The sequence below is a fragment of the Coloeus monedula genome (genome assembly GCF_965178545.1).
Source record: "Coloeus monedula genome assembly, chromosome: 1".
NCBI lineage: Eukaryota > Metazoa > Chordata > Aves > Passeriformes > Corvidae > Coloeus > Coloeus monedula.
In genome coordinates this window covers 41,371,187-41,396,722 of record NC_138781.1, presented here as the reverse complement: position 1 = coordinate 41,396,722, position 25,536 = coordinate 41,371,187, and the positions used below count along the sequence as shown (strand labels likewise).

General features: G+C 38.5%; 1 protein-coding gene across 1 annotated transcript in view; it reads right to left on the bottom strand.

Annotated features, from left to right (window-relative positions):
* The window catches only part of RBMS3 (RNA binding motif single stranded interacting protein 3), a gene marked incomplete at its 3' end in the record, with an annotated part of 434,832 nt that overhangs the window by 21,627 nt on the left and 387,669 nt on the right, over positions 1 to 25,536 (bottom strand). Inside the window, exon 11 of the mRNA XM_082289239.1 lies at positions 7,349 to 7,459. Within this exon, the coding sequence (XP_082145365.1) occupies positions 7,349 to 7,459 (111 nt within the window). The remainder of the gene's footprint in view (positions 1 to 7,348; positions 7,460 to 25,536) is intronic.

The following is a 25,536-nucleotide window of genomic DNA, read 5'->3' as shown; positions in this document are numbered from 1 at the left end:
TCTCTCCCCCAAACTTGCCCTGTCATTTATAGCATCAGCACAATTTCATAAGAAAATGTCTGAACATTATATTTTTCCTCTTAAAATTCAGATTTTTTAGGTAAATGACCTACTACTAGTTAGCAAAATGAGTTTGCAATCTTGATTCATCTGTAGCAGAGATATCAACAAAAATTTCAGGGAGTATGACTACAGGGGAGCCTTTTGTGGCAGGGTACTCTGCAGACCACTAACTTTATGCCAGATACTACCAGTTTTATGGCTTTCAGTTTCTATCCATTGCTACAAAATAAAGAAGTTTATCTTACATGCAGTGCATGGCTTTGAACTGCACTCCCATTCACCAGGTGGCACTTCTAGAAATCACAAAATAGAACTGCAGCAGTCATGTTTAAGAAAATATATGATAAACAAACCTCTAAATGTTCTACTTCACAGTTGTGAAGTCTTCTGCAAATTAATTATATTATGAGGTTAGTTTGATGATGAAAATGAAGTTATATTAGTTAGGACATTTCTGGCTGATACTTTTTGCTTTGCTGATCCATCACTGTTGCTTTGTGTTGATGTGTATTTTTATCACCACAATCAGGGAGCTGACTCCTGCTCTGAAAGGGAATCTGGGCTAATGTCACTTTGAGTCAGTAGCTGATACCTCAAAAAGAGGCAGGGAGTCCTCAACAAAAGCTCTTTGTTCATTTGTGGAAGTGTCATGTGAAGGTAAAATTTAACACAGAATAAAAGCTACTAACCTGCTGGGCTCAGCTGAAGTGCTGCTTGGACCAAAAATGGAATTCCCTCCATCTGTGTTTATCCTCCTTTTACATTTTCCTTTCCTGCCTATGACAGGCAGTGGCTTTGAAGGTTGGCACACTTGCACGTAAAGGCAAACAGTAAGCCACTACCAAAAAATGGTAGGAAAGTAAAGCTGAGCTCAGAAGAGAAGGGGGAACACTACAGAAATATGTTTTTATAAACTCTATTCATTCAAAAATACCATCTAACCACAGCTACGGTCAGACATAGACTGTGGAACCCATGTTGAAACAGATGAGTAGAAAGAGTCTCCTCTACACAAGAGCTGATCAGCCCAATTCTTACACAAGTCTGTGGCATTTCAAGATGGTCCAGAAAGGGAAAAGATCATATCTTTCCTTGCTCACCTGAGCAGGTGTTTGGCCTATGCTGTCAATTTAAGAATTTTTCCACAAAAAATGCATCCACAAATGTTTACTCATAGAAATGCTGAATCTATTTTTTAAGATTGCTAACCTATTTGTCTCAATAATATTTAGTGGCAGTGAACTCTGCAAATTGCTTTAATCCTTCATGATAAAAGTTCTTTGTTCCCTGTTGACTGCCTTGAATCTGGTGCTTTTCAGTTCCACTGAGTGCCCCTTTTTATCTCAAATTACATGTGAGGTAAATTGGAAGTGCCTTTCAAGGGACTCTTTGGGAAGGAAGGGGCAAGAGGAGTTATTTGGTTTTTATCAATCTTGTGAGAATTTATGCTGATCTCCTTTCCAACCATAATAATTTCTTCTTAAATGGATCCCCTGCCCCAGACAGATCCATGTTGTTAATCACTCACATTTGCCCTGGACTTTGGCTGAGTAAAAGGATAAGGAAGATCTTAGTTTCAGCCTGAACTAGGCTATTTTATTTGCAATGGGTTCAGTCCTATATTTTCCACACAGGCAGTAACTGAAACTGTCAGTCAGTAAATAAAATAAAAGAGCTCTAAGATTAACACCTGATAACGTGAAAGGCACAAGACTGCAAAGAAACTTTGCTCCTGTAGCTCTCCAAGGACCTTGTGACATACAATTAGAATAACAGAGACTTCTTTTTGAACAAGAATCTGAACATGAGGGGAATGTGATGATGTTTCAGCTCCATGTAGCTGCAGTATCTGCAAATAGAATGGAAGATTAAACAGGAAAAAAAACCAACCCTATCTAACAAAGCAGTTATTCTGCTGAGGCCTTCAGGTGACATTTTAAACCACCGGTGACCATGGAGTATCCAAAGGAAATAAAAGATAAAAAACCTATAACAAGCTTGTTGTTCCATTGAAGGGTTCTGGAGATATCATCAAGCCTTGCTGGCAACAAAAAGAACCAACAAAGTGAAAGATAAGACTGATGTACCTGCATAACAAGCCTGCTATTCCACTGAGAAATTTCGGTGATACTATAAACCAGGAAAGCTGAGTTTGGGTAGTTTGCAGTTACAACAGGATCCCACATTATGTCAGCACAATTCTTTCACCTGACTGCATTTTTAATACAGAGTAACTGGAACAATTAAACAAATTTGATTTTGTTTTGTTGTTTAAAAAGTGCAACGGAGGGTTTATTTTGTAAGTTGCCTATCATGTTTCTAAATTAGAAACTGAAAGCAGAGTGAACTGCAAATGTGAAGTACAATTAAGCAGCCCAGTTGAACTACCAGTTTTAGCAAAAAAACCTGGCTTCTACTCACTCTCCCATTGGTGTGGGCCTCAAAGGTTTAAGTTGAAACAAGGCTACAGTAAGGCAGCTTCAAAGGAGAGGGACAAAAAGCTGGAGTTACCCCTCTGCCTATGAGGACTAATAAAGGGTGCCTCAAACTATTGAATGCAACTGGAACCCAAGCAGTACCTGAAATGGATGCTAACAGCAGGGAGGGGAGGGAAACCCTGACCAAGAAAGTGCAGAACAGCACACTTCCTTCAGGAATGAGAAGCAGAAGAGAAAGAATAAAGCAAATCTTCTTCCCACTGAAGAGGCAGATTATTGTTGCTGATGGCCAAACATGGAAGTGCCAAGCAACAATGACTGAAAGCAGTGATCAAACTGCTCAGTTTTTGCATTTCTAAAAGTTTTTGTATTATATCCACTCAGGCATCAATCACAACGTTATTAAACCACAAAAGAGATGTCAGATCAATGGCTGTATCAGAAACATTTTGAATGACAGGCTGATGATGGAACAATTCCAGCCTCCATACATTATTAAACACATACTAATGCTCCTCTTTCAGTGCTACCCTTACAGACTCACACACTCTATTCTCCCTCTACAATACCTTTTTAATAGCAGACCTAATTGTAGATGAATATTACATAGGAAAAACAAGACTTACTATAATAAATAATAATAAACTAGTAAAAAAAATATCAAGCTTTAAACCCCTTGTCTATCTTCGCATTATGCCTTCTGGCATTAAAATTTCATTTTAATTCAGTTGTAGGAGCTGAGACTGAGTTGTCAGCCTTAATCAGAATATTCAAAGCTATTGCTTTCTTGCTGTAATCTTGACATAATTTAAACTTAGGTTTTCTTTATGTATTTGCCCACAGCTAGTACAGCCATGTAAATGCTTTTTGCTCTTTTTGAGTGAAGAGGTGTGTATGAAAAATACATATAAATATGGCAGAAATCACCCCTCTGGCAGATTGTCTGCTTAACTCCAGATTTCAAGCAGACTGGATCAGAGCAGCACATGTGCCTCTCAATTCATCAGCAACAAAAACTGTATTTTCACCAGCGGAAATCAATTTGATTTTCATAAAGGCGAAAAAGAATTATGTTCTTGGTGGATGAAGCACAAAGCACAGTAACTGGGACATTCAAATGCTGTGCCAATTTCTCTCACAACACAGGAATATGGGGTCAAGTTGCCATAAATGGCAGGCAACCTCCTCTCTCCCTCCAGTGCCCTATACCATCCTTTGGCATTGGAATCAAGCAAAGATGGATTTGCAGCTTTTCCCTTGGCCTGGCATATTGATAGCCTTAGTGCATCCTCCTGATTAGGGAGTGCTTGGTATAGCAGAGATGTCTAATTTTATGCAGACAATTCAATAATAGATAAAAAATAAGAATGTTAAAAATATAATAAAATTAAATTAAATATGCATTCTTTGGAAGTTTGGATAGAGAGAAATCTTCTTGTCCCTATTAATGGCAAATGGTTTCCTAAACAAAATTATTTGTGTTTTGAGGGGAAGGCTTTACCTAGGGCAGTGGGTATAGAGCTGACTATGAGTGAGTCTGTAGGAAAACTACTTTGTTTTGACTGCTGAATTGGATGCTCCCAGCTGGAAGTGAACAGCCCTGCCAGCATTAAGCCCGCCCTGGGCTGGTGACCAAATAAACAAGTGGATGGAGGGAGCTGCCCCTGGATTCCCAAAGGTTTTAATATGTGCTTCAGGGCTGAGAGATCAAAACTCAAATCCAGTTTTTGGAGTCAAGGCAGGAAATGGCAGAGGTTGCTGTTACTCAGGTCACTCGCCTCACCAAAGAGCTAAAGAGTGCTCCTCTGTGAAGGGTTATGGAATGGCTCCAGCCTGGACAGAGTATTTTAATCTTTTAAGGAGCATCAAAAGGCAGAGTAATTCCCACAAGATACGAAGCTGCATAGGCCCTTATGCTATTTCTCTAGCTCACTCACTAGAGAATAGATTTTCTGTGGAAGCAATGTTTTAGAAACCCAGTGTTCATCCTGAATCAGGCAAGTGGTGAAGTGGTTTTGAAGTCAACTCTCACTTAAGTGACCACAGGGATCTGTTTCGGCTGAAAAATATGTTATGTTAATTAGCAAAATGCTTTGTCTAAGGAAGTGAACATATGAAAGCCTTCCAATAAAAACTGCTTCGCATACTGCAAGCTTTTAAATTAAATTGGGACAGAGTTACTGCCAACAGTGGGTAGAATTGTGACTTTTTGTCTCGTTTGCCTAAAAAAATCTGGCTGGTTTCTTGAAAGGTAGCTGGTGGCTCTTTATGGCACTCTGTTGCACAGTTTTAAGGATAAAACTGAAAAACATATTCGTAACAGAAATGTATCCTTTATATCTTTTACCTCCCATAAAACCTAGTCCTGCTGAGGTACTCACAGTAGCATGGCTTAGACTTGGCACAATTCCTCATGCTTTATGCTCTCAATGCTCCTTTCTCTGGACCAAAACTCAGAACTCCAAATAAATGAAGTAAAAATATCTCTAAATAAATCATGTCTCTAAATAGCTTGTGTTCCCCACGTTTTTATTTTCTGTAACAGAATACATACTGAAGAATGAATTTCACATTTGGATGGATACATCCAAGAAAACTGCTACTGGCAGCCCAAATCCTGAATTCTGATAGGAGGAATTCCCAATAGGAGGAATTCTCTATGACATCCATTATTATCCTGCTTGCATGAGTACTTTAACTGGATATGGTGCTGATGCTGTTTTTATCAAAGAGAAATCCTGTATGTGATAAAATAGGGTGTCATTTGAGATGTTTGAAAAGCCTATGGATATTGTAGCACTCATCAATCATTTACTCTTTCTTGCTCTTTTTCTGTGAATGAGTTAGGAGTTTTACAGAAAGTAAACATAATCCTGTATGGTATACCTCTGAATGTATTTCAAGAAATTATCATGGGGAATGCTGTGACCTTGAAAGATAAAACTGTGTAAAGAGCTAGGAAGAGAAAGGAAAGATTTGGTTGCAGTAACATGAGTTCAGGATCTTGTTGTCACACACTAGATGACCCATTGCCTCTCAGAGTCCTTTGCCTGACTCCCCAGATGGATTTGTTACTGTAAGCACTGTAAGAGTTGTCTCAAGTAAGAAGAGAACATTAACTGGGAATTTTCTAGTTTGCATTAAGTTTGCAAGACAATGAGGGCAGAAGACAATGTCTGTTAAGAGTTATGGAATTGAAAATGACAGGCAGAAGAAAAAATTCATAGGAGCTGGCCAACAGCACAACCAGAATTCATTTTCCATTTCTTTGCCTTAACTTTTAAACACGCTATGGAATCACAGTAACTACACCTGCAGAAATTCTCACCAGTCCAAGTAATTCCTTCAATTTCATGATGGGAAAAATGCTGAGATTAAGTTTGCGATGTGATTCCTACTTCTTTGGATTGTTGAATGCAACATTTAAAATATCAGGAATAAACAATAAACCATCATGTTTAAGTTTTATGGGAAAAAAAATACAGAAGCCTTAGATCTTTACTGTTTTTTTAAAGAAGTGGGAAGAGACACTGGAGTTAGAATTAAATTCAACAGATAAGGAAGAAGGAGGTGAAGAGAAGAGGACAAGGAGGAGACTCAACACAGTGGGTTAAATAACTTTGTACAGATGTAACTTTATTAAGTACCTTATTCAATTAAAAAGAAGTTGGAAAATGTGGATACAAAAATGCTGTTAGCAAGGAATTTTCCTGCTACTTCTAAACCGTGGGATACTTTTCTCTCTCATGAAGAGATTAGCAGAAGTTCTGTAAACCATGAACACCTGCGACCTTGGAGAATTTTGTTTATAGAACAGTAGAAAAATATTTTGACAATGGATGTTTTAGGATTTTAGCCAATCACCCCCAAGGAGTGGCTGATCCTTTGTCCAATTAGACTATGAAGAAAAAAGTCTGTAAAAGAGTTTGTAAAATAATTAAATAAATCAATCTTGCTGCACAATTCCTGCCTGCTGGATCTTTTCCCCTCCTCCCTACAGCTGTGGGATACGGTGATATTTACTACAGTAATAGGAAAGCTGTGTTCCTATAGATTAGTATCAAGTAGAACAGTGGTGAAAGAAAGGGTAAGTGCATAACAGAGCATGTCATGTAATGACATGTTTCATGTAATTATTACATAAAGAGCATGTGTGCTAAAGATATAGAAGTGTAATACGTATGCCTGTATTTTTGCAAAAATTTACATTACATGCAGCGTGCACACATTCACATATCAAAACACCATATTTGGTTGTATATGTCTGTAGATGCTGTATTTCAGGAACTCTTCAGAGAGCTTCAATGATATTAATTAAGAGGGGTGTTTACCTTTCTCTGACACTGGGGGAATTAACTGAGTATGACCTACACAGCTTAAAAAGAAAATAATTGTTGAAATACTCATGTTTAAATATGATATATTGGAAACAGAGCTGACCTTGACCAAAAATCACATTTCTAAGCCTGGAACAAAATACATATGGCTGGCTGCTATGGTTTGAAGTGAGTGGTGGATCCTACCACAAAGCCAGAACTCCCGTTCCCAGTGGTATGAAACTTTCTAGACTGACAAGGAAATAACTTCCTATTAAAAAACAAGTTGATAGAGCAGTACTTCCACAATTACATGAGAACTAGTACAGATAATTCCTCTTAAATATAGAACAGGTTTTGTTGACCTACCATTTTACTACTCGTACTACTTTGTAATTTCTGTTCTGTAATAACTAATGCTGACTGCATGATGGTGAAGCACTGAAAGGCACTCAAAAGACTAATAAATTACCTTAAGAAATTCAGTAAGCAATAGATGCTTTGCAATAGAGAAACAAATAGTGATCTTACCGTTCCTGTTGTGCCCAAGGAAAGGTGGTTCATCTGCTGGGTCAGAGGGCCCATCATGCTTGCTGGCTGCATTGACATAGTGTGGTCCATTGTTGGTGTTATCACAGCACCCTAGAAACACACATTATTTACAGTCCAACCTCTCTCTTATTTAAAATAAAAAAAAAAAACAAAACATTCTCTAAATGAGTGAACCTGACTGAAAACTTGACATGAATCTTAAAAGAGACTAATATATCTGTCAGAGGAAATATGTTTTGTTCCTATTGACAACCAAGCTACACACACATAATATTTGTACTGCTAATGAGGCCATTTTATGTCAGCTCCAATTAAGTGTCATTTTTTAATTCATTGCTTCTGACACACAAATGCATATGTTCTTTCTATGATGAATGCTACTGTACATTGCAAAATACCTGCCATTTCCATTTTTCCATATCCGATATAGAACAATCTTACAGACAGAACACATATGTCCCCAATTTCCTCTGACTTCTAAAACCTTCAGTCTCAGAGATCTTCAGCCTATTATGGTAATTATCTTGGATTTTTCCAGTCTCCATTAAGAACCCTTACTCATGATATTTTATAGCTGATTAAGTAAAACTAGCTATTGACAGTGAGTTTGGTAGTGACATCCATTTAAAACACATACAGAGTGTTTAAAAGCATTGTTCTTCTCTGCATGAAAAACAAAGACATTAATAACAAAGAGCATATGTACTAAAGCAAGAACAAGACTTTGACCATAAAATGAAACAAAAGACATTCCAGAGGAGCTCTGGAGAGAGAGCTTCTTTGCCATTCATATTCCTTGGTTTTTGCTCTCCCACTCCCCAAGGTTCCATGTTGGCAACAGCATGCCTTAGTGAAGTGTTGATTCTCTTCAGTTCTATGTTGTAAAATGCTATTTCCTGTGTTGGTTAAAGAAAGTCAGTCAGAAAGAGTGGTCTGCTCCTTTTCTTGCAGATAGTGAAATAAGAAGGCACTTCCAGCTATTTCTTCATATGAAATAATAACTTTACTTTGTATGCATGTTTGCATGCACACATCACAGTTACATCTGTCACAAAGCGTGAAAAATGCCGAAGAATGTATTTGTACAAAAAAATTGGCTTTTTTTCCCCTTTGAGAATACTGGAAAAACCCACCTATAAACAAACTTGTTTAACCAACCTGTAAAACAAACTTGTTTCAAAACCCACAGCACACCTGTTCTTACGTGTCTGTCTCACATTTACATAGAGCTATTATTGCCAAGGATCTGATTAGAAGCTAAAGATTTCAAACTTTCAGCTGCAATTAAAAATAAATAAAAATTAAAGATTCTGGGGAAATACCAATTCAATTCTGCCTCGCCTTCCAGCAATATTTTTTCTATGCACATCCTATCTGAGAAGTATCGAGTCTGCAGTCCCTGCAAACTCATTCCTTGCATGCAGTGGGGTAAGAAGGAGGTAGGCTCATTTTGGTCAGTCCTTTTTGTAATACTCTCAGCATATGAAATACATACACACTTGTTTTATGTCACAGAGTGGATTACATTTCTTGCATTGACAAGAGTCTCTAGAGAAACCTGACAAATTACAGAAGCTAGCCTCGTGGAGTATCTGTCACAATTCCAAATAAATGCTTAGAAAACAAGCCGATCAGTGTGCATATATCAAACCTACAACACTTGCCACTTTTGCCACTTTCTTGGCTATATTAATTTGCACTGGTTTACATAGATTAACCTACTGATTAACTCATTTAATGGACTACCACAGTGAAGTCTTCTCTTTGGGTGAAAGAGTCTAAAAGCAAACCTGTGAGGCACACATCCATTCAGCCCATCCAGGAGTTCCAGCATAGCAGATTCAGTGCAAGAGTCTAGAGAAGAACCATGCACAAGGAAAATAATGTTCATATTTTGTTTTTGAAATAAGTGGCCTGGGATACCATGCAGCCAGATGAGGTCCTAGGGTTTGTACTTCACCTGCACTTTTTGGTTATGATGGGAAATTGTAAGCTCTATGCTCAGAGTGATCAGCATTTTTACTGTATCAAACCATAAGCGCTCAAACTAAATTTGTCAACTGAAAAACAGTTCTCAGTTTGCTCTACACGCAGTTTTCTCCTTTGGCTAAAAGATGGACAATTGCCTCAGGGCTTTCCATGACAGACAAGTTGAGGTCCCACTTGTGATGTCAAGGAAGGCAATTCTCCCCATCTTATCTGTATTCATGAGATCCCACTTCAAGATGTGTCCAGCTATGGGGGCCCCCGTATACAGAGAATGTGGACCTGTTTGAAGGGTTCCAGAGGAGGGCCATGAAGATGATTAGAGGGCATCAATGTATAGAAGCAACTGAAGGGAAGGTATCAAGAGCATAGAACCAGGCTCTTCTCAGTGGTGCCAAGCAATCAGGCAAGAGGGAACAGGCAGAGACGGATGCACAGGAATTTCCTGAACATGAGGAAGAACTTCTTTGCTGTGCTGGTGACCCTGCACTGGAACAGGTTCCCCAGAGAGGGTGTGGAGTTTCCCTCACTGGAGCTATTCAAGAACCCTCTGGATGCAATCCTGTGCAAAGATCCTTATTGCAAAAGTACGGTTGGAGGAACTTGCTGTGACAGACTGATAACTACTACTGTGTATAAATTCTGGAACCTGGAAGGAAGGAAGAGGCAGTGATGAAGGAAGTCTTATGATTTAGTGTAATAAACGCAAGTACTAGACATATAGTAGAAAAATCTGAGAGCAAATGTCTTTCAGCAAATAAGTAAGCAAGACAGGTATTGCAAACAAACTATTAAAAAAAATGGACTGGAGAGAAAATATATCAAGGACAAAAAAATTGCTGAGAGACAGCAAACATATTATTTTCAAATTGAATATATATATATATATATATATTCCTGACCCTAAATATACAGCATTTAATACGTTAGAAAAAGAAGCTGAGAAAACAAATCAAGTATTTGCAGCTTTCCTAAGACAGCTTAAAGTGTTTTAAGCTGACAGTTACCTAGAGCAGAGAATTACATGCATTTCCCAGATCATTAATTCACCAGTTCAGAATCTTCTTGTGATCACGTAGGAAAGAAATTATACTTAATTAAGGAAATATTGTCTGGTTGTTAGGGCAACACCCAGTCTCCAGACCATAACGCATATCATAATACATGCTGTCAAGTCCATTCATATTCAATTTATTTAGCTGTAGAAGACAAAAATGTCTTGCATCAGATGTTGCCATCATATTAAAAGTAATTTTATTCTTTTCAGCCCATAATATGTAATTGCTGATAAACATCCAGTTGGCTACTGGCAAAGGTTATATCAAACATATTGTTTTGTCTTCATCTGTTTGGATGTCTGATTTTACTGAGTTTGTAAATGTATAGAAAGACATCTTAGCATTGCAAACCATTACTTAACACCCAGCCTTATTACAAAAAACCTGTAGAAAAAACTATGATGAAGGTTTTGCCACTGTCTTTGCCAAAAAAAGTAGTTGGCCTGTCAATAATTTACATCTTTCCTGTTGCCTCAGTATGATTACTTTTTTTTTTTTTTGTAATTCCCACAAGAAACTGGTTACTATAATAACTTTTAAATTTGGCAAGATATTCTTGACACATGATTTGTCATACAGTTGTGTTGATGCTATAGTGGATTTAAAAGAAATTAACAGGGCAAATGGTAAGGAATAATGACATAGACTGCATATTTTTTGCAACATTTTTATAAACCTAAGATAAACTGACACACAGATTTGACTTCCCCTTTACTTTATTTGATAGACCTTGCTGTTTTAGAATGCTTTAAGTTTTATGAACATACCTTTCCTATAAAAAAATGAATGTATACATATCAGAATATAGTCTATCACTTACAGAGAAAAAAGCCTGACTTTATTAACTATAAACACTGCACACCCCCTCTATGGCAACAAACCCAAATTACAGGAAGGACACCAAAACCAGTTTATTATATTAGGTAAAAATCTTTATGTATTTGCCAACACCAAAAAGCATCAGCAGGACAAGTCTATGTTGGTGCAAAGACAGAAACCACCTTTTGTGTATTGAAGGGTGGGAAAGTGACATCAGAAATAAAAAGTGTATTAGGAGGCTTTAGGAATGGAGAGTTCACTAGTTGAGGGATGCATTTAGGGGCCAGTGGGAGGATGGATTAATTAGCCACAGCTTTCTACTAATGAACTGCATTAAAGGCTTCTATTTTATTTCAGTGTTCTAATACTGATATTGGACTTAAGGGGAAAAGACCAGCTGAATAAATAATTTTTAAAGCCTACAGTAAGCACCTGTTTATTTTACAGTTTACTTTTCCTTTATTTAAGAAGTTTTAACAAGTTAACCATAGTTACAAATTCTGCTTCATAAACACTGGCCAATGTAAAGCCAATAAACATTACAGCAGAAAACTTACTTTTCAAATTTGTTTACAGATATCTTGTGCAGACATATAAGCACCAGGCCATTCAATTTGAAAATTTATTACCCTACTACAGAGTGAATGCCTTTATGTTATCGAGAACATGTTGTTTCTTGAGGTTTTATTAAACTAAGTGAAACTATGACTTTCCTTGTACTTATCAGACAGACACATCTATCAAGAATTAATATGAAAAAAATCAACATGCATGCTTTTTTGCAGATAAATATACTCTCTCTGCATACTGAACAAATGATGGCCATATTTCGAATTACTGTTCTGTCTGGTCTGACTTGTCCCATCTCCTTGGGCTGCCTCTTACAGGCAGCAGAGAAAAGCAGGTGCCCTTGTTGGAACAGCGAGCCCACTGAACTACTCCAAACTTATTGGTAGGTGGCCAAACTCCTATGACTGTTGCAGGAAAATTAAAGGCAGCTTTGAAATCCTCTGTGTCCTCTGTCATTGACTCTGCTGGGAATACTCGTTGGTATTCCAAAACAAAGGGAAACTTATTTTCCCTTCCTCAATGAAAAGGCAGCAATTGCCGTGGCATTTGCCAGTTTATCAGAGATTAAATCATGATTTGAGTATGGTGAAAAAGATCAGCAAACATCAGCTAAAAATGTATATTCTGCAAATCTTAGGATTTGTTTTCATTTCATTACACTGTTGATTTTCAAAGCATACTAAAAATGCGGTAAAGTGAGCAAGAAGCCCAAACCCTCCACTAAATTAAAGCAACTTTAACTTTGGAATAGGCAAACCTCATACAGACCTTCATCAAGGCTGAGCCCTGCTTCTGTACTGAGTACTAAACCACAAGTTCAAATGGTAATATTTTGGATCTTGAGCATAAATTCAAATTATTATCTGAGAGCACCTTCATAACTTAGCTGAATCTCCTTGGAGCAATGGACATACTTGCTTTCCCTTTCTTATGTTTTTGCTGTGTGTTTGTGAACTTCTTTCCTCGGCTGAAAGTATATGTCATAGGTCCAAGAGAGTTACTGCCCAGAAGTAACTGGTTTTAAAGGATTAAGAATCCAAATACAGTGTGGTAAATAAAGAACAAAGGTGACCCTTGTGTATGCTTCACCTTTCTTACAATAATAGCCAAGGTTTTTTTGATGGTTTCTTTCCCACTGTCCTTCTTGCCTTGTATTTCCTGTCTCCTAGTTTGAAATACAGCTTTTGATAATGTACAGATACTAGCCTACATGTACAAATGCAGATTAAAAGGATATAGAAATGGGAACATCAAGATATAAGGAAAACACAGGTGATGCAACAGGAAGAGTTTTATATTAGTAACTGTGTCCACAAATAAAGCAATACCTGAAACTATATTGTACCAGTTAAAAAATGTATTATATCAAGCAGTACCATACTGTTAGTCATTTATGCCTGTACCAGAGTTGAAAAAAACAGTAAATTTCATAGCATACCTCTGTCTGTTAATCTAAAAGGACTTAACAAAAAAAAGAAAATAGCATTTCTGTTGCAAACAAAAAGTTGCCAGTGTCACTCAGTGCCTAAGGTGACTTTTGCATGGTGACTTGAAACTTTTCACCCAAAATAGATCTCAAAAGAAAGGCCACTGAAGAAAATAACAATATTTATGAATATTTATGAAGGGAAAATACACTTGAATTTCTACAGGGATTCTGAAGCAGATTTTGTGAGCTCTGTTCTATACCTTTGCCCTTACTGTCTGCCCATGCAGGATGGACCACAAGCCCATGTGCTTCTCTATAGACTGAAAATATGAAGTTTTCATACCCTTCTTCAGCTTACCCCAGGAATAAAATAAAATTACTGGTATTATATGCATGAATAAATGGGAGTAGTTTAGCTTGGGCCTTCCACAGCAATTAGGGAATGACCTGGCGCAGTGGGGTAGTCATTCCAGCAAGTACTGGAGAAGGCAGAGAGGCCATAGGCAGCTCTTGCTCCCTCATCTGACATATTCTAGAGGGGAACGAGAAATCACATTTGCTTTTTTCCCTACTCTTCAGCTTATAAGTGCACTTGGCTGTATGACGGCTTTATGTAGCCACTCCACGTATCAGTGCTTTTGTTCTGTCAAGAACAGTCACCACTAAAAGAAGCATCCTCACAACTCTCAAATAAGGTTTAGCATCCCCGGAAGACAAAGAAGAAACACAAAGGTGGTGATTTGCCTGGGATATAACCACTGTAATACACAGATCAAATCTTCTGCCCTTCCCAGTATCAGATTTCACGAAAGAAATATCCAAAGATTTCAATCCATGTCAAAATAAGCAATTACATTCTGTTTATATTCTTATATATGTATATTCTGATGTGGATGAAATCCTTCCTCCACTGTCTCCCAGCAGCTGATGCGCCATCCTAGTAAATGGGAATCATGCTCTCAGAAGTCTCATTTCTGTGGACTACTTTTTCTTAGCATCAGAATGGATTTTCATCTACTAAAGGTAAATCCAAATAATATTTTCCCTCAAACAGTTCTGTTCTATTCCCTCCCTTCTTGCCTATAACCAGGTGTGAAAATGGACTTAATGGCACATCCTAGTTCTAACAAGCTGATAAATGGATATTATCAAACAGTACAATTAAAATACAAGCCAGGACCAATCTTTAGCCTAAATTTTCACTTCCTTGCCTTAGTGGGTTCAAATGAAACTTTCAAAAAGGATGCCATATTTGTATCCTCAATAGTTTGATTTTACATATACATATATACACACACAAAATTGCACATGGGAAGATAAATGATATTGCCAATTCTATTACACCCACCAGGCCGCAACATTTTTTCAGTATATGGATAGGTTTTCTTTAATGTTTGAAACTGTCAGTGCAGGATTTATTATGGCAAAGGTAATTAAAAGCAACAGTGACTGGTTTGTAAACTTCTTGTTCATGAGCCACATTTAATGAGCAATGAGTAAAAATTTCTGTTATTGGCTCAAAATGCTTACTAATTTATTTCACTCAGGCAAACATGCTCCTAAGACAAAAAAAAGGAAGGTTTTAACAGGAAGATTTGCCTCCAGAGGCTTGTGCTTTTATGTAGAGGTACAGAGAAGGTTGGTGGCATGAGAACATGTAAGATGTGTTTATTGTGGTGGGACCTTGGTTCTCCCCGGGTTTTCCATGCAATGTGAGGCAGTCCCACCTACTGTGTGCTCCGTATAGGCAGGACAACAGACGTGACGAAGTGTCTGACACACTGGGCTGTTGATCTCTCTGTTGATTCAGTACATAGGTCATTTGCCAGGCACAGAGAGTGCTTAACTGAGTTTGGGGAGGAAATGCCTGTGACATTTCTTCTATGTGCACTTCTAGCCTCGAAACTGCAATGGCCAGTGACAGGCCAGCAGCTGTGATGTGTAACAGATGTGCTGTATTTCATTTCCTGCCCAAAACCTGGAGGGACTTGCACTGTGAGCTGTAATCTAGCAGCTGAGCTGGAGGAAAAGATTCACTCACTAGAAGGACAAACAATGACACTGGGAGACATCAGAAATTATGAGGAACTGGCTATCAACAAGAGAAAAAAACAAACCAAAAACCAAACAGAAAATCAGGCTGGTAATACAACCCTATGTATGAAGGTTATATTTGAGGTAAGACGGCAAAAACAACACCCTACACAATGAAGAAAATGGTATGGCTGTGCATGGTGTTAACTCCACAGCACCACAAAGACATAACACAACCAGACTTAGATGGAAATATCTGAAATACCTTCAGCTTTCAAAAACGTGAGGTGGTATCACTGAGAAGTTCCAAGCAGACATACTGAAGTGCCAGGGTGGCAGAGACCAGAGTGCTCCTTTGTGAGATCCCAAATACTTGAGAGGACAATGGCAACAATGGTCAAGGAATGGGTAAGTATCAGGATGTTTCCCTGCAACTCTGAGATCAGAAAGGCTCTTGTAAACCAGAAGTTATTAGTGATGGACAATACCAATAAGGCAGCTTCACACAGTTGATCCTGGACTTCATGTCAGCCCTTCCAATGTCAAGCCAAAGGCAACTCTTCAACATCAGAGTTAACTCCTAGGCTAGGCCCAAGTCTAGGCTGCACTCTCAGAGACATGCTGATGTAAGGGCCACCATGTAATCCAAGTATGCAGCTGCATGGGGTGGGTAGAAAGCCACCTTAAAATGCTGAGGTTAATGTCATTGTATCACTCTTGAACTCAGCTACCAACGCAGCGTCCATCCTCCATGAGGATGCACGATGGAGCACTGCCATCTGCTGCCTATGTCTCAACTCCTTGTTGTGCAGCTCCTGCACAAAGGAAGATTAAAGGTATGGAGGGTCTCAAAATTATGTCCTTTCCCTCCTCATCCCATTTTTCAAATTTAAAATTTCTGGAAAGGTGATGAGGACAAGTAATATGCACATAATCTTCACAGGAATCCTTCTTAATCTACCTATTAGGACAGACAGATAGTAGAAGATGCAATAAATGAAACCCTGGGTGAGTAAGGAGGTTTTTCTAAAGATATACTTCTGTCCAATAATAGATTGTAGACTTGAAGATGATAGACCAGAAATCCTGCACTAAGCCACTGTTCATGTTATGTATCAATTCAGTTCTAGATCACAGTGATTCATACCAATCTTTAAAATTAAAAGTGTGCCCTCATTAGAGAGGACAAATACAGAAATCTGTCTCTCTGTCATGTTCTGTTTGATTTGTAACCTGTAATGTTAAACAATGCCCTTTCCCACACAGTAATGGAAAGAAAACTATTCCAGCCTGCCCTTCCTCTCGTTAAAACCCCAAAATTTTCACAGCCTACATGTCCTGGCCCAGGTCCTAAACTGCATTTCATTTTCTGGACTTGTAACTCCTTAGGGGAAGCTATGGATGAAATCCACTCCATTCTGCATTGGGATTTGTCCTTTGACTGGTTAAAACTGGCCACCTGGCAGTGCCAGCTTTGTCTTTTTTCGCTTTTTGTCCAACCTCAAATCCAAGACTGAGGCACATATTTTCAATAGTGCCTTCTTACCTTGTATTCCATCATTAAAAGTAACATGGGACTTTCCATCACTGCGATTGGTGATGTCCAACAGCCTTCCCAAGGGTTGGGAAAGGTAGGGGGCTGCATCCCCACAGGTTAGCTCGAAGGTGAAGAGCACTGATGACACAGAGGGGAGAGCCTTTACAAATTTTAAGCACGATTTTTCCGACTCTAAAAACTCCAGACTAGTCACTTCTTGGACTTGACTCTGTACAAGCAAACTGCCACCAACACCTGGCTTTTGCTGCACCTGGACAGTCCACTCCAGCTTGAATGATGCTCCAATGACAGCATTGCAGTTTTTACATTGTTTTGAACAACTGATAACATAGGCACAATCTGGACAAACTGTGGCTGCAAAAATACCCCTACCTAAAACTTCTCTCCCAGATGCAGGAGACCTCAAGAGGCCAGAAAAGCTGATGGCAGCAAGAACACAGAGCATGTCCTTCAAAGGTAACTGCATGGAAATCAGTGAAGGTACAACTCCATATAGATGAAATCAAATTCAAGCCCTCAGCTATGTGTCACCAGTCAGAAAAAAAGGAGTCTAGAGAGGGTAAACAGATTTTTAAACTAAAAATTGGATATTTTAAATTCTCATTTACTTTAAGGTACTTCCAGTGAAACCAGTCTGTGTATTAGAGTAAACACTTAACATTTGTAAGTCTCCCTTCTACCAAAGACCTCAAAGCGTCTGAAATCCTGTGTGACATAGAGGGGACTCAGGAGCTGGTCTATTATCAGGGTTCTGGGATGAGTTTGGATCTACATCTAAATTTTCCCAAGTCCATGAGCATTCAGACTGCAGAGTACATCTTGGGTCATCACCATTGCAAGTCCAAAGAGAATAGGTGGTTTCAATTACACATACCATTCCAAATTGATCAAGAAAAGGATACATTTAAACTCTTGATTCATGCTGAGCAGTTTGAAATAAATAAGAGAAAATGGCTGACTTGAGTCTACTTTGCTCCACACTTCATTGTCTTTAAAAGCAAATGAAAATATTGTGGAAAAGCAATTTAAAAGCAACACATGTGAGTAAATACTCAGTGCAAAAATGGTTCAACTAGTCCAAGAAGTAGACATGGAAAGTTAAAAAAGATGCAGATCCTGGCTATTATTAAGCTAAAAAGAAGAGAAAGTAAGTGATCCAGATAGGATTACTTACTTTCTTTTTAATATATCTTTACTGATTAAGAATGACTAAATTGATATATTTTCCCTTTTGTTTTTTGTCCAGATAAAGTCACTCTTGGGCAGAAATCTTCCTTATAAAGTTTCAGCCTGGAGCACATTTTTACAGCTGAGTTATTATCCTTAAAATACGAGTTCATACTGGAAATGCTGGCAGGCCTCTTAACTATTGTATAGCAGTGAGCACAGCTGTAACACGTTAAATATGCTGAAAGTACATTGGGGAAATAGGGTGGCTGAGGGGCCTGGTAATAGAATAGGGAGTCTCAAAGCTGGGTCACCAGGTTTGGTCATTGCTGGGACTGAAAGTCATTATCAAGCAACAGCTTCTCAGTTATGTCCAGGTATCAGCTACCCACAGAGAAATCCTTCACCACAGAAATACATCACTGCGACTGGTGATGTCCAACAACCTTCCCAAGTGTTGGGAAAGGTAGGGGGCTGCATCCTCACAGGTTAACTTGAAGGTGAGGAACACTGATGACACAGAGAGGAGAGACTTGCGTGGTCCTTGTCCCGCATGCTGCCCAGTCTACAGAGGGTGTTTGTCACCAGTCTATGGCTACTGGGTCTTTTCAGGGCACTCAATTTTATCAGAAGGATGGTAACCATCAAAGACTGTTCCTTTCTCCACATTAGTGAATGGACCACATCCATCCCATCACACTACCAGTTTCAGAGGAATTCTGGTGATACTGGTTAAAATAAGGCAGAAAGCAGACAACAAAGTACTTTCTCAGCTCCAATTATTACCAAATTCTTTATTATTACCTCTTTCTTCATTCATAGACACCCATCTCTTTCTTTTGGCATCAAATTATAATCCATTTCAAGCCCTAAGCAGTGGTCAACATTTGCATTAGGAGAAGAATGCAAAGAGTTCTGCATTTCTTAGAAGCAGGCTGCCTGCTTGACAGCAGCCTTTTGCACAAACCAAAGTAGCCAAAGCAACACAGGCAAATGAAGTCCAAGTCTGCTGTTTCAGTTTTCTCTAAATGAATTTACAGGAGTAAATCAGATGAGTCTCTCTGGTTTACACTTATATACGTACTGCAGTAATCTCCATAAAAAGTTTTGACTTCTTATACCTTTATTTTGTACACCATCATTTCCTACCAGCTACTGTGTACTATACATGTCAACGCACAGCAAGCAATAAGATCCTGACATACAACAAAGAGGTTCTTTACTTCTTTGTGGTTTTGTGGTTTCCACACACTGCCTGATTTGCAGAAGTTTAGGTTGAAATCAAAGTTTTTTTGGGCAGCTTTTCTGAATTTCCTTCAGCTATTTGAGTATTGTGGAGGTGTTAAAAAAAAATTCTTTATGTTTATTTTCTCTGGCATCTAAAAATCAAACTACCATTGCGGTCAACAGTAATTTCAGAGGTTCTACGAATGAGCCAAGAACGAGCAGTTCAAGTTATTTCAAAGTAATTTTCTAAACCCTACCTGAAGTCAATTCTTCAGGCTACAAGGCAGCTGATGGGAACTGCCTGCTACCAAATACTGCTCCAAAAATGTCTCAGACAACAGAGAGCACCTTGCACTGTAGCCAGAGAGGACTAAGCTGGTGGGTCACTACTGTGGTCAATGTACCAGAGTGAGTCTTTGACCCAAACTGGATGATCACCCTTCTGTGAAGCACTGATCAGGCAGCTGAGTCTGCCACGAGTTCAGTAAGATTTCCTTTAAACAATGGTAAGAAGATCTCTATGCTTAGGACAAATAAATCATAGAGCAAGCTAGAGAAAAAAAGGCCAGCTGGATGGTATACACATATTGCTGAGATGAACAGTAAACTATTTGGAAAAAAAAGTCTGTGGGAGAATAAAACATCCTGTGAATCCAGGTCACACTTGGCACATAATTGTGACCAAAAGAATGAAAAAACTGGAGCTGTCAAAAAGCAATGTTTCCACCATATTTCAAAATGACATGTCATTTCAGAATTTATCTAAATTTGAAGGGGAAAAAGAAAAAGCTTAAAATTAGTTCAATAACCCAGAAATGAAAACAGGGTGATTATAGACACTTTGTCTTTGTTCTTCTTCTCACCCTCTCCCCACTCCCTAAGTTCTCTCTGGAAGTGGAGTCAAAACAACACTTTTACAACTTTTTCCATGTCACTACCCTCTCCCTCTGCACATTTTCACTTGAAGACAAGTTTTAGAGCTATTATTTGATTCTGCCCACAAAGCCAAATTTTATTATCCACAGAGTATTATATATGTAATAGTCTTGTCAGTCCTAGCCAGAGGCAAAGGGTAGCCTCAGAGGTAAAGGAAACAAGAAACATCCAAAGGGAGATAAATAAGAATGAGATGATAGGCAAATGGCTAATACTCCCATCTTTTGTTGAGAGCTGTGTGGATAGAAAAATAGTACTCTAATGAATTCCAGAATGACAGGGACTCAAGGGCTGGGTTCTGTGCACTGCATGCTTGTGAATCTTCATTATATGTGAAACCCCATCCTCCATAAACCAAACAAACCCTTGTTTTGTCTTTGCCATCAAAAGATGCATCATAACTAACAGCAGATGTTCCGATAAACTCCAGTAGAGACCAACCTCCTGGCAGCCACATTTCTGTTCTGCAGTGACTTTTCTAGGCACACAGAAAACCCACTTGTGGTACTGAAAAGTACATGAAATGGTTTTCTGGTAGTATTTCTTGTGGTATTTTCTGTTACTATTGAGGAACTGCAGCATCATGAAGGACTGTCTTCTGGTGTTTCAGTTCAGTGTCACTGCAAATGGTTACGGATACAGGTAAGTAATGCAGAAGTGCACAGCTTGAAGCATAAAATGGGAACTAGATGAGGCAAAATTTTTAGCAGAAGCTGTTTCCAATTTGAAAGGTTCGAACTTACGTAATCCAACAATCACGGTAACGTACAGATCTTAATGAATTTGAAAAATTTGTCTTGAAATCCTGGCCCTGCTGAAATTAATTACAGTTTTGTCATCAACTGGAATGCTACCAGTATTTCACATTGTTGTAATCCTCTGAGACAGATGCCAAACTGTACATTACTATGCCGGTATCCAAAAGATTTTTATACCACAGACAGATCTTCATTAATTAATTATCTCTAGCCGAGATGATTCTGCTCGTTTTCAGATTCAGATTGTAATTCAGTGATTTTGGGTTTTTTTCAGTTATCCAATTGTAAATTTTGCGGCCCTATGCTGCCTGCAGACTTGTTTAATCAAGAAACAAAATTTTATTTTCTGGCAAGACAGCCATCTTGTCTAGAAGCTGAAGTAAATAATAAAGATAAGGACAACGAACCTTGGAACAGGAAAGAATCAAGTCTAATAACAACTTCCAGTAAGAAACCATCTAATAAATACTTGTTATGCACACTGAGAAGAATCCTTAGGCTGAAATGTTGCCATAAATTATTCATATGGAAGTTTTGGACTGTAAACAAATTTATGAAGATAATGATCTCTTTGCAATTCATGAACAAAAGTGGAGGGAGGGGTCAATCCCCAGAATAAACTGCCATGTATAAATCCACCAGCTGGAGGCATAAAGTACTGATGCAGAGATTCACTGCAGAAATTGTAAAATATTCCCTGTATGTTTTCTCCTTCCAGAAAGACAGCTTTGAAGAGCAACTGCAGAGCCAAATAATTTAGCATATTCTCATTTGCTGTTCTTGACCAGAGCACTAATCACAAGTTAGAAATCAAAGCCTTTGGACTATAATGGGTGAATCAAATGAGAACTGTGCACAGCATTAGCCTGTGCCTGCTTAAAACAGCAAGCAAGCATGAAACCTTCATCAATACAGACTGCAAGGGGTTGTTGCAACTTTGGGGAACACTGATGTTCATTTTCGTTTGATGTACCAAACTGCTTTTTCCTCAATTGAGGATTCATACTGACTGACTAGGTGGTTTAATAAGCTGAATGAATTTCACAATGGCAAAGTTTACTTCCAGTACATTTATTTAATGGCTGAGGGAACTGATGAAAGGGAAATTAAAATCTGATGAGGAGAAAAAAAATTAGTCTAGAATCTAGACTCCCCCAGGACAATTTCTTGTGCTTTGTATCCTCTGTACTGACAGACAACATATTTGCTTTCTAGCTAATTACCAACAAGACTAAAATTTTACATCTTTGATGTGTATGAGATCAAAGAATATTAGGAAATAAAAGTAAGATTAACATAATTGTCTTGTACAGCTATAATAAATTATGACTACACATACAGACACCCCACTCATCAGGAAGGCATAAACTAGAATCAATTGAACAATACAAGGATCTTGTTTAACTTTGTTTCCTCTGCAGCTTCTCAGCTCTCCTGACACCCACCACTGGATCCCAGATGGAAAGCCAGGAAAGAGGCCCTCTCCCAGTGGCCTATCTGACACCCATGAGATCCACGAAGCTCCTGTTTCAGTTGTTGAGCCTTAAAAAACCGTAGTAGCCTTGTGCAGACACAGCAGGCCACCAGCAGGGGATGAACTAAAGGATTTCCAGGTCCAAAATCACATATCCCTACCACATGCTTGATCTAAAGGATTAACTTCTATTTACTTTTTTTTTTTTTTTTTACTACTATTGTCTACCTAATGTGCCTACACAGACTGGGCACCAAACCTCTTTGGGAGCATTATGTGGTGGTGCAGCCTTTTCCTATTATGTATGTAGGACATGATTCTCATCCATCAAATCTGTGTGACAGTTAGCTTGCTCAATTTAGGAAAAAAAGAAAAAAAGACAGGGGAACCAATGCTTTGATGTATACCTGCATCTCATTCATCATTACCATGGCTGGAATAATGTGTTAGGAATGTTGCATTTTCTTTAAACTGTCCATGAGAACAGTGCTGCCCTATAATAACTGATAAACACCTGGCTTTGATTGATTTATCTTCAGTCTTAATACACACAGCATGTTTGTTTACTCCATAAATATCTTAGTATTCCTATTTCCTCACCAGCTCAACTGTGAGAAAAAAAAAATCAAAGGCAGCCAAAAGTAACTGCCTTGTAAGAGTAAAATGGGGTGGGAATGTTTGGATCACTCTGGCTCATTAAGGTGACGTGAAAGGTCTACTTCTGGCTAGGAGCTGTGAGCTACTTCTTCAAGCAAAAGCATTTTGAAGGTTTTATTTGTCATCAGGTGGCAGTGACAATGAAAAACAACTACTGCACTTCAAGACAGCTGGTAATAAAGCAGCACAGGGAACAACTGACAGAATAATAGTTACTATACCACTGTAGCTTCTAAGTTTTTACAGCCACTCAGCTGGAATTATACCATTGTATTAAAAGAGGTTTAGGGTATAAAAAATATTTGGTACAGAGGGGTTCTCTCTGTCCCAATTGCTGTATGAGGAATCAGTGCAACAAAATTTGGGAAAAGAGGGTTTCTTGCTTAATTGAATTTAGGTATTCTTAATGTGTAGTTTTGCTTTAGTTCACACAAGGGCAAGCCTGAAAATTTTTCTGACAACTACCTCATTCAGCACCCTTGCAAGCAGCTCCCAACAAATCCCAGTCTTCAAAGTCACATTGTTTTTGTTTGTTCTCATTGTAACAGATGTTTTGTATCATGTACTTCAACGAACTAATTCATCTGCAGAGGACCGCCTACTCTGGCTGGTGTGCACCCAGCTGTGGAAATAGCTCAAGTGTCATCTGTGACCACTTTCATTCCATTCTTCTGACCTCACAGGATCTCAGTGACCGCATCCAAGCCCATTAAAAATAAACAGACCTGAGAACATACTTTTAAAAAATTTCCAGCGGAGGAGTAATGCTACTCTAGGCAGGAACTGATGCTCTAGGAATGTAACCGATGCTGAAGGAAGATTCACTCAGCTCTGTAAGTCTCCTCCAAAACATGTTGCTTTTATCATATGAACTACCCAGTCAATATTAAGAGGCAATGTCATGTGTGATTTTGATGGAGCTGAGAGCTACTGACTAACTCAGTGCCATATCAATTAGCCTGAGCACCAGACAATCAATCACCACTTCTGCTCTAAATGTACTGAGCTCCCATTAGAAGCTGCAAATACCATGAGGCTACTTCATCTCAACACACTGAGCCCTTTTATATACTGTGGCTCTGCGGTAATATATTTCTGAAGTAGAAACAAAATCAATCTGAATTGCTCTGGAGTGGAAGCATATCCCATTAACAGCTGTGCACCAAGATTAAAATGTATTAGTGGATAAAAAATCCACTTCCAGTCTGTGGCTGTAAGAAGACAATTACTGCTTTCTTAAAAGTGACCAAATGAAACATCCAATAGCAGTAAAGAATAGACTTTCTGAAAACACCTTTAGAATCAGTTGGGATCACTTCATCACAAGTCAAAACATGCCTGGGATGGTGCAACTAGTCCTTGATTAGCTTCCTTACAAGCAAGAGCAACAAGTTGCTTTCTGAATTTGTTGAGAAGTCGACTGCAGTTTCCCACAGGAAATAAGTAGTTCCTGATAAGATGCTGATCATACACTTCAATATTGGGTCCACTGTTTGCTAATTACTTTCAAACCACTTAGTCAAGTCACCCATTAAGAGGAAATTATTCAATTGCAGATCCACTGAACTGAGAAACTAGGTGACTAAAACTCCTTGTGGAGCTAGAATTATCCACCTGTGTAAGAGGGCTCGCAATATGTCAAACCAAGGAGTTAATTTTGGTTCTGAGAAGCAACTATGGCTGTAGTTAATTAGACAGCTTGGAAGGAATTTTAATACTGTACAACACCAATTACTAGAATATTTCAGAAACATTTCGGAAACCTTTGAAAACCTTCAGGAAAATTAGAGCCTTATATCAATCATCAGAACTGATTCATCGCTTTCAGGAAGTTGCAGTCCAAGTCCCTTAAATCTGCAGAGAAAATTTTAAAACTTTCTGGCAACTGCCCTATATTTTAGAGATGGTAATTCATCTTTTACTTCAGATCAGGTGTATTTGCTACAAACTTGCTATTTGGGTATACCTAGGCCTCATCTGCTTCAAGGTTTAAGCAGATCATGCAGGAGGCATGAACAGCTGGCTGCAGCTTGTGATATTTTCTGCAGTCCCTAACTCAGAGGTCAGCAAAATGGACTTGCTCACAGCAATGCTAAAGAATTTCACATTAGTGTTCACTGACTTCACAGTAACTCATTAACTGGTGATACCTAGGGTAAAAATGGGTGCCTGACAGAAGGCTCTTTTGGGATTTTAAGTCTTTGTCTGTCACACATTCTAGCCTTCTACTGATTTGGCTGTTGCTTGGTTTGTTTGGCTTGGGCTTTCACTTTGGATCATGTCAGAATGATAGATAGTACTCTTAGAAATAGAGAAAATATTTCTCAGAGGCAAACAACCACATTTGAGTAAAACAATTGTCCTTTAGCACATACAGCATACAAAAGTAATGCCTGTGAGTCTCCTATGACTTTTACTGGATATTGGAATTGTTAATGTCGAAGAGTTCCATCCCTTGTATTTATCCACAAGAATTTTACCAGCACAAAAGAGT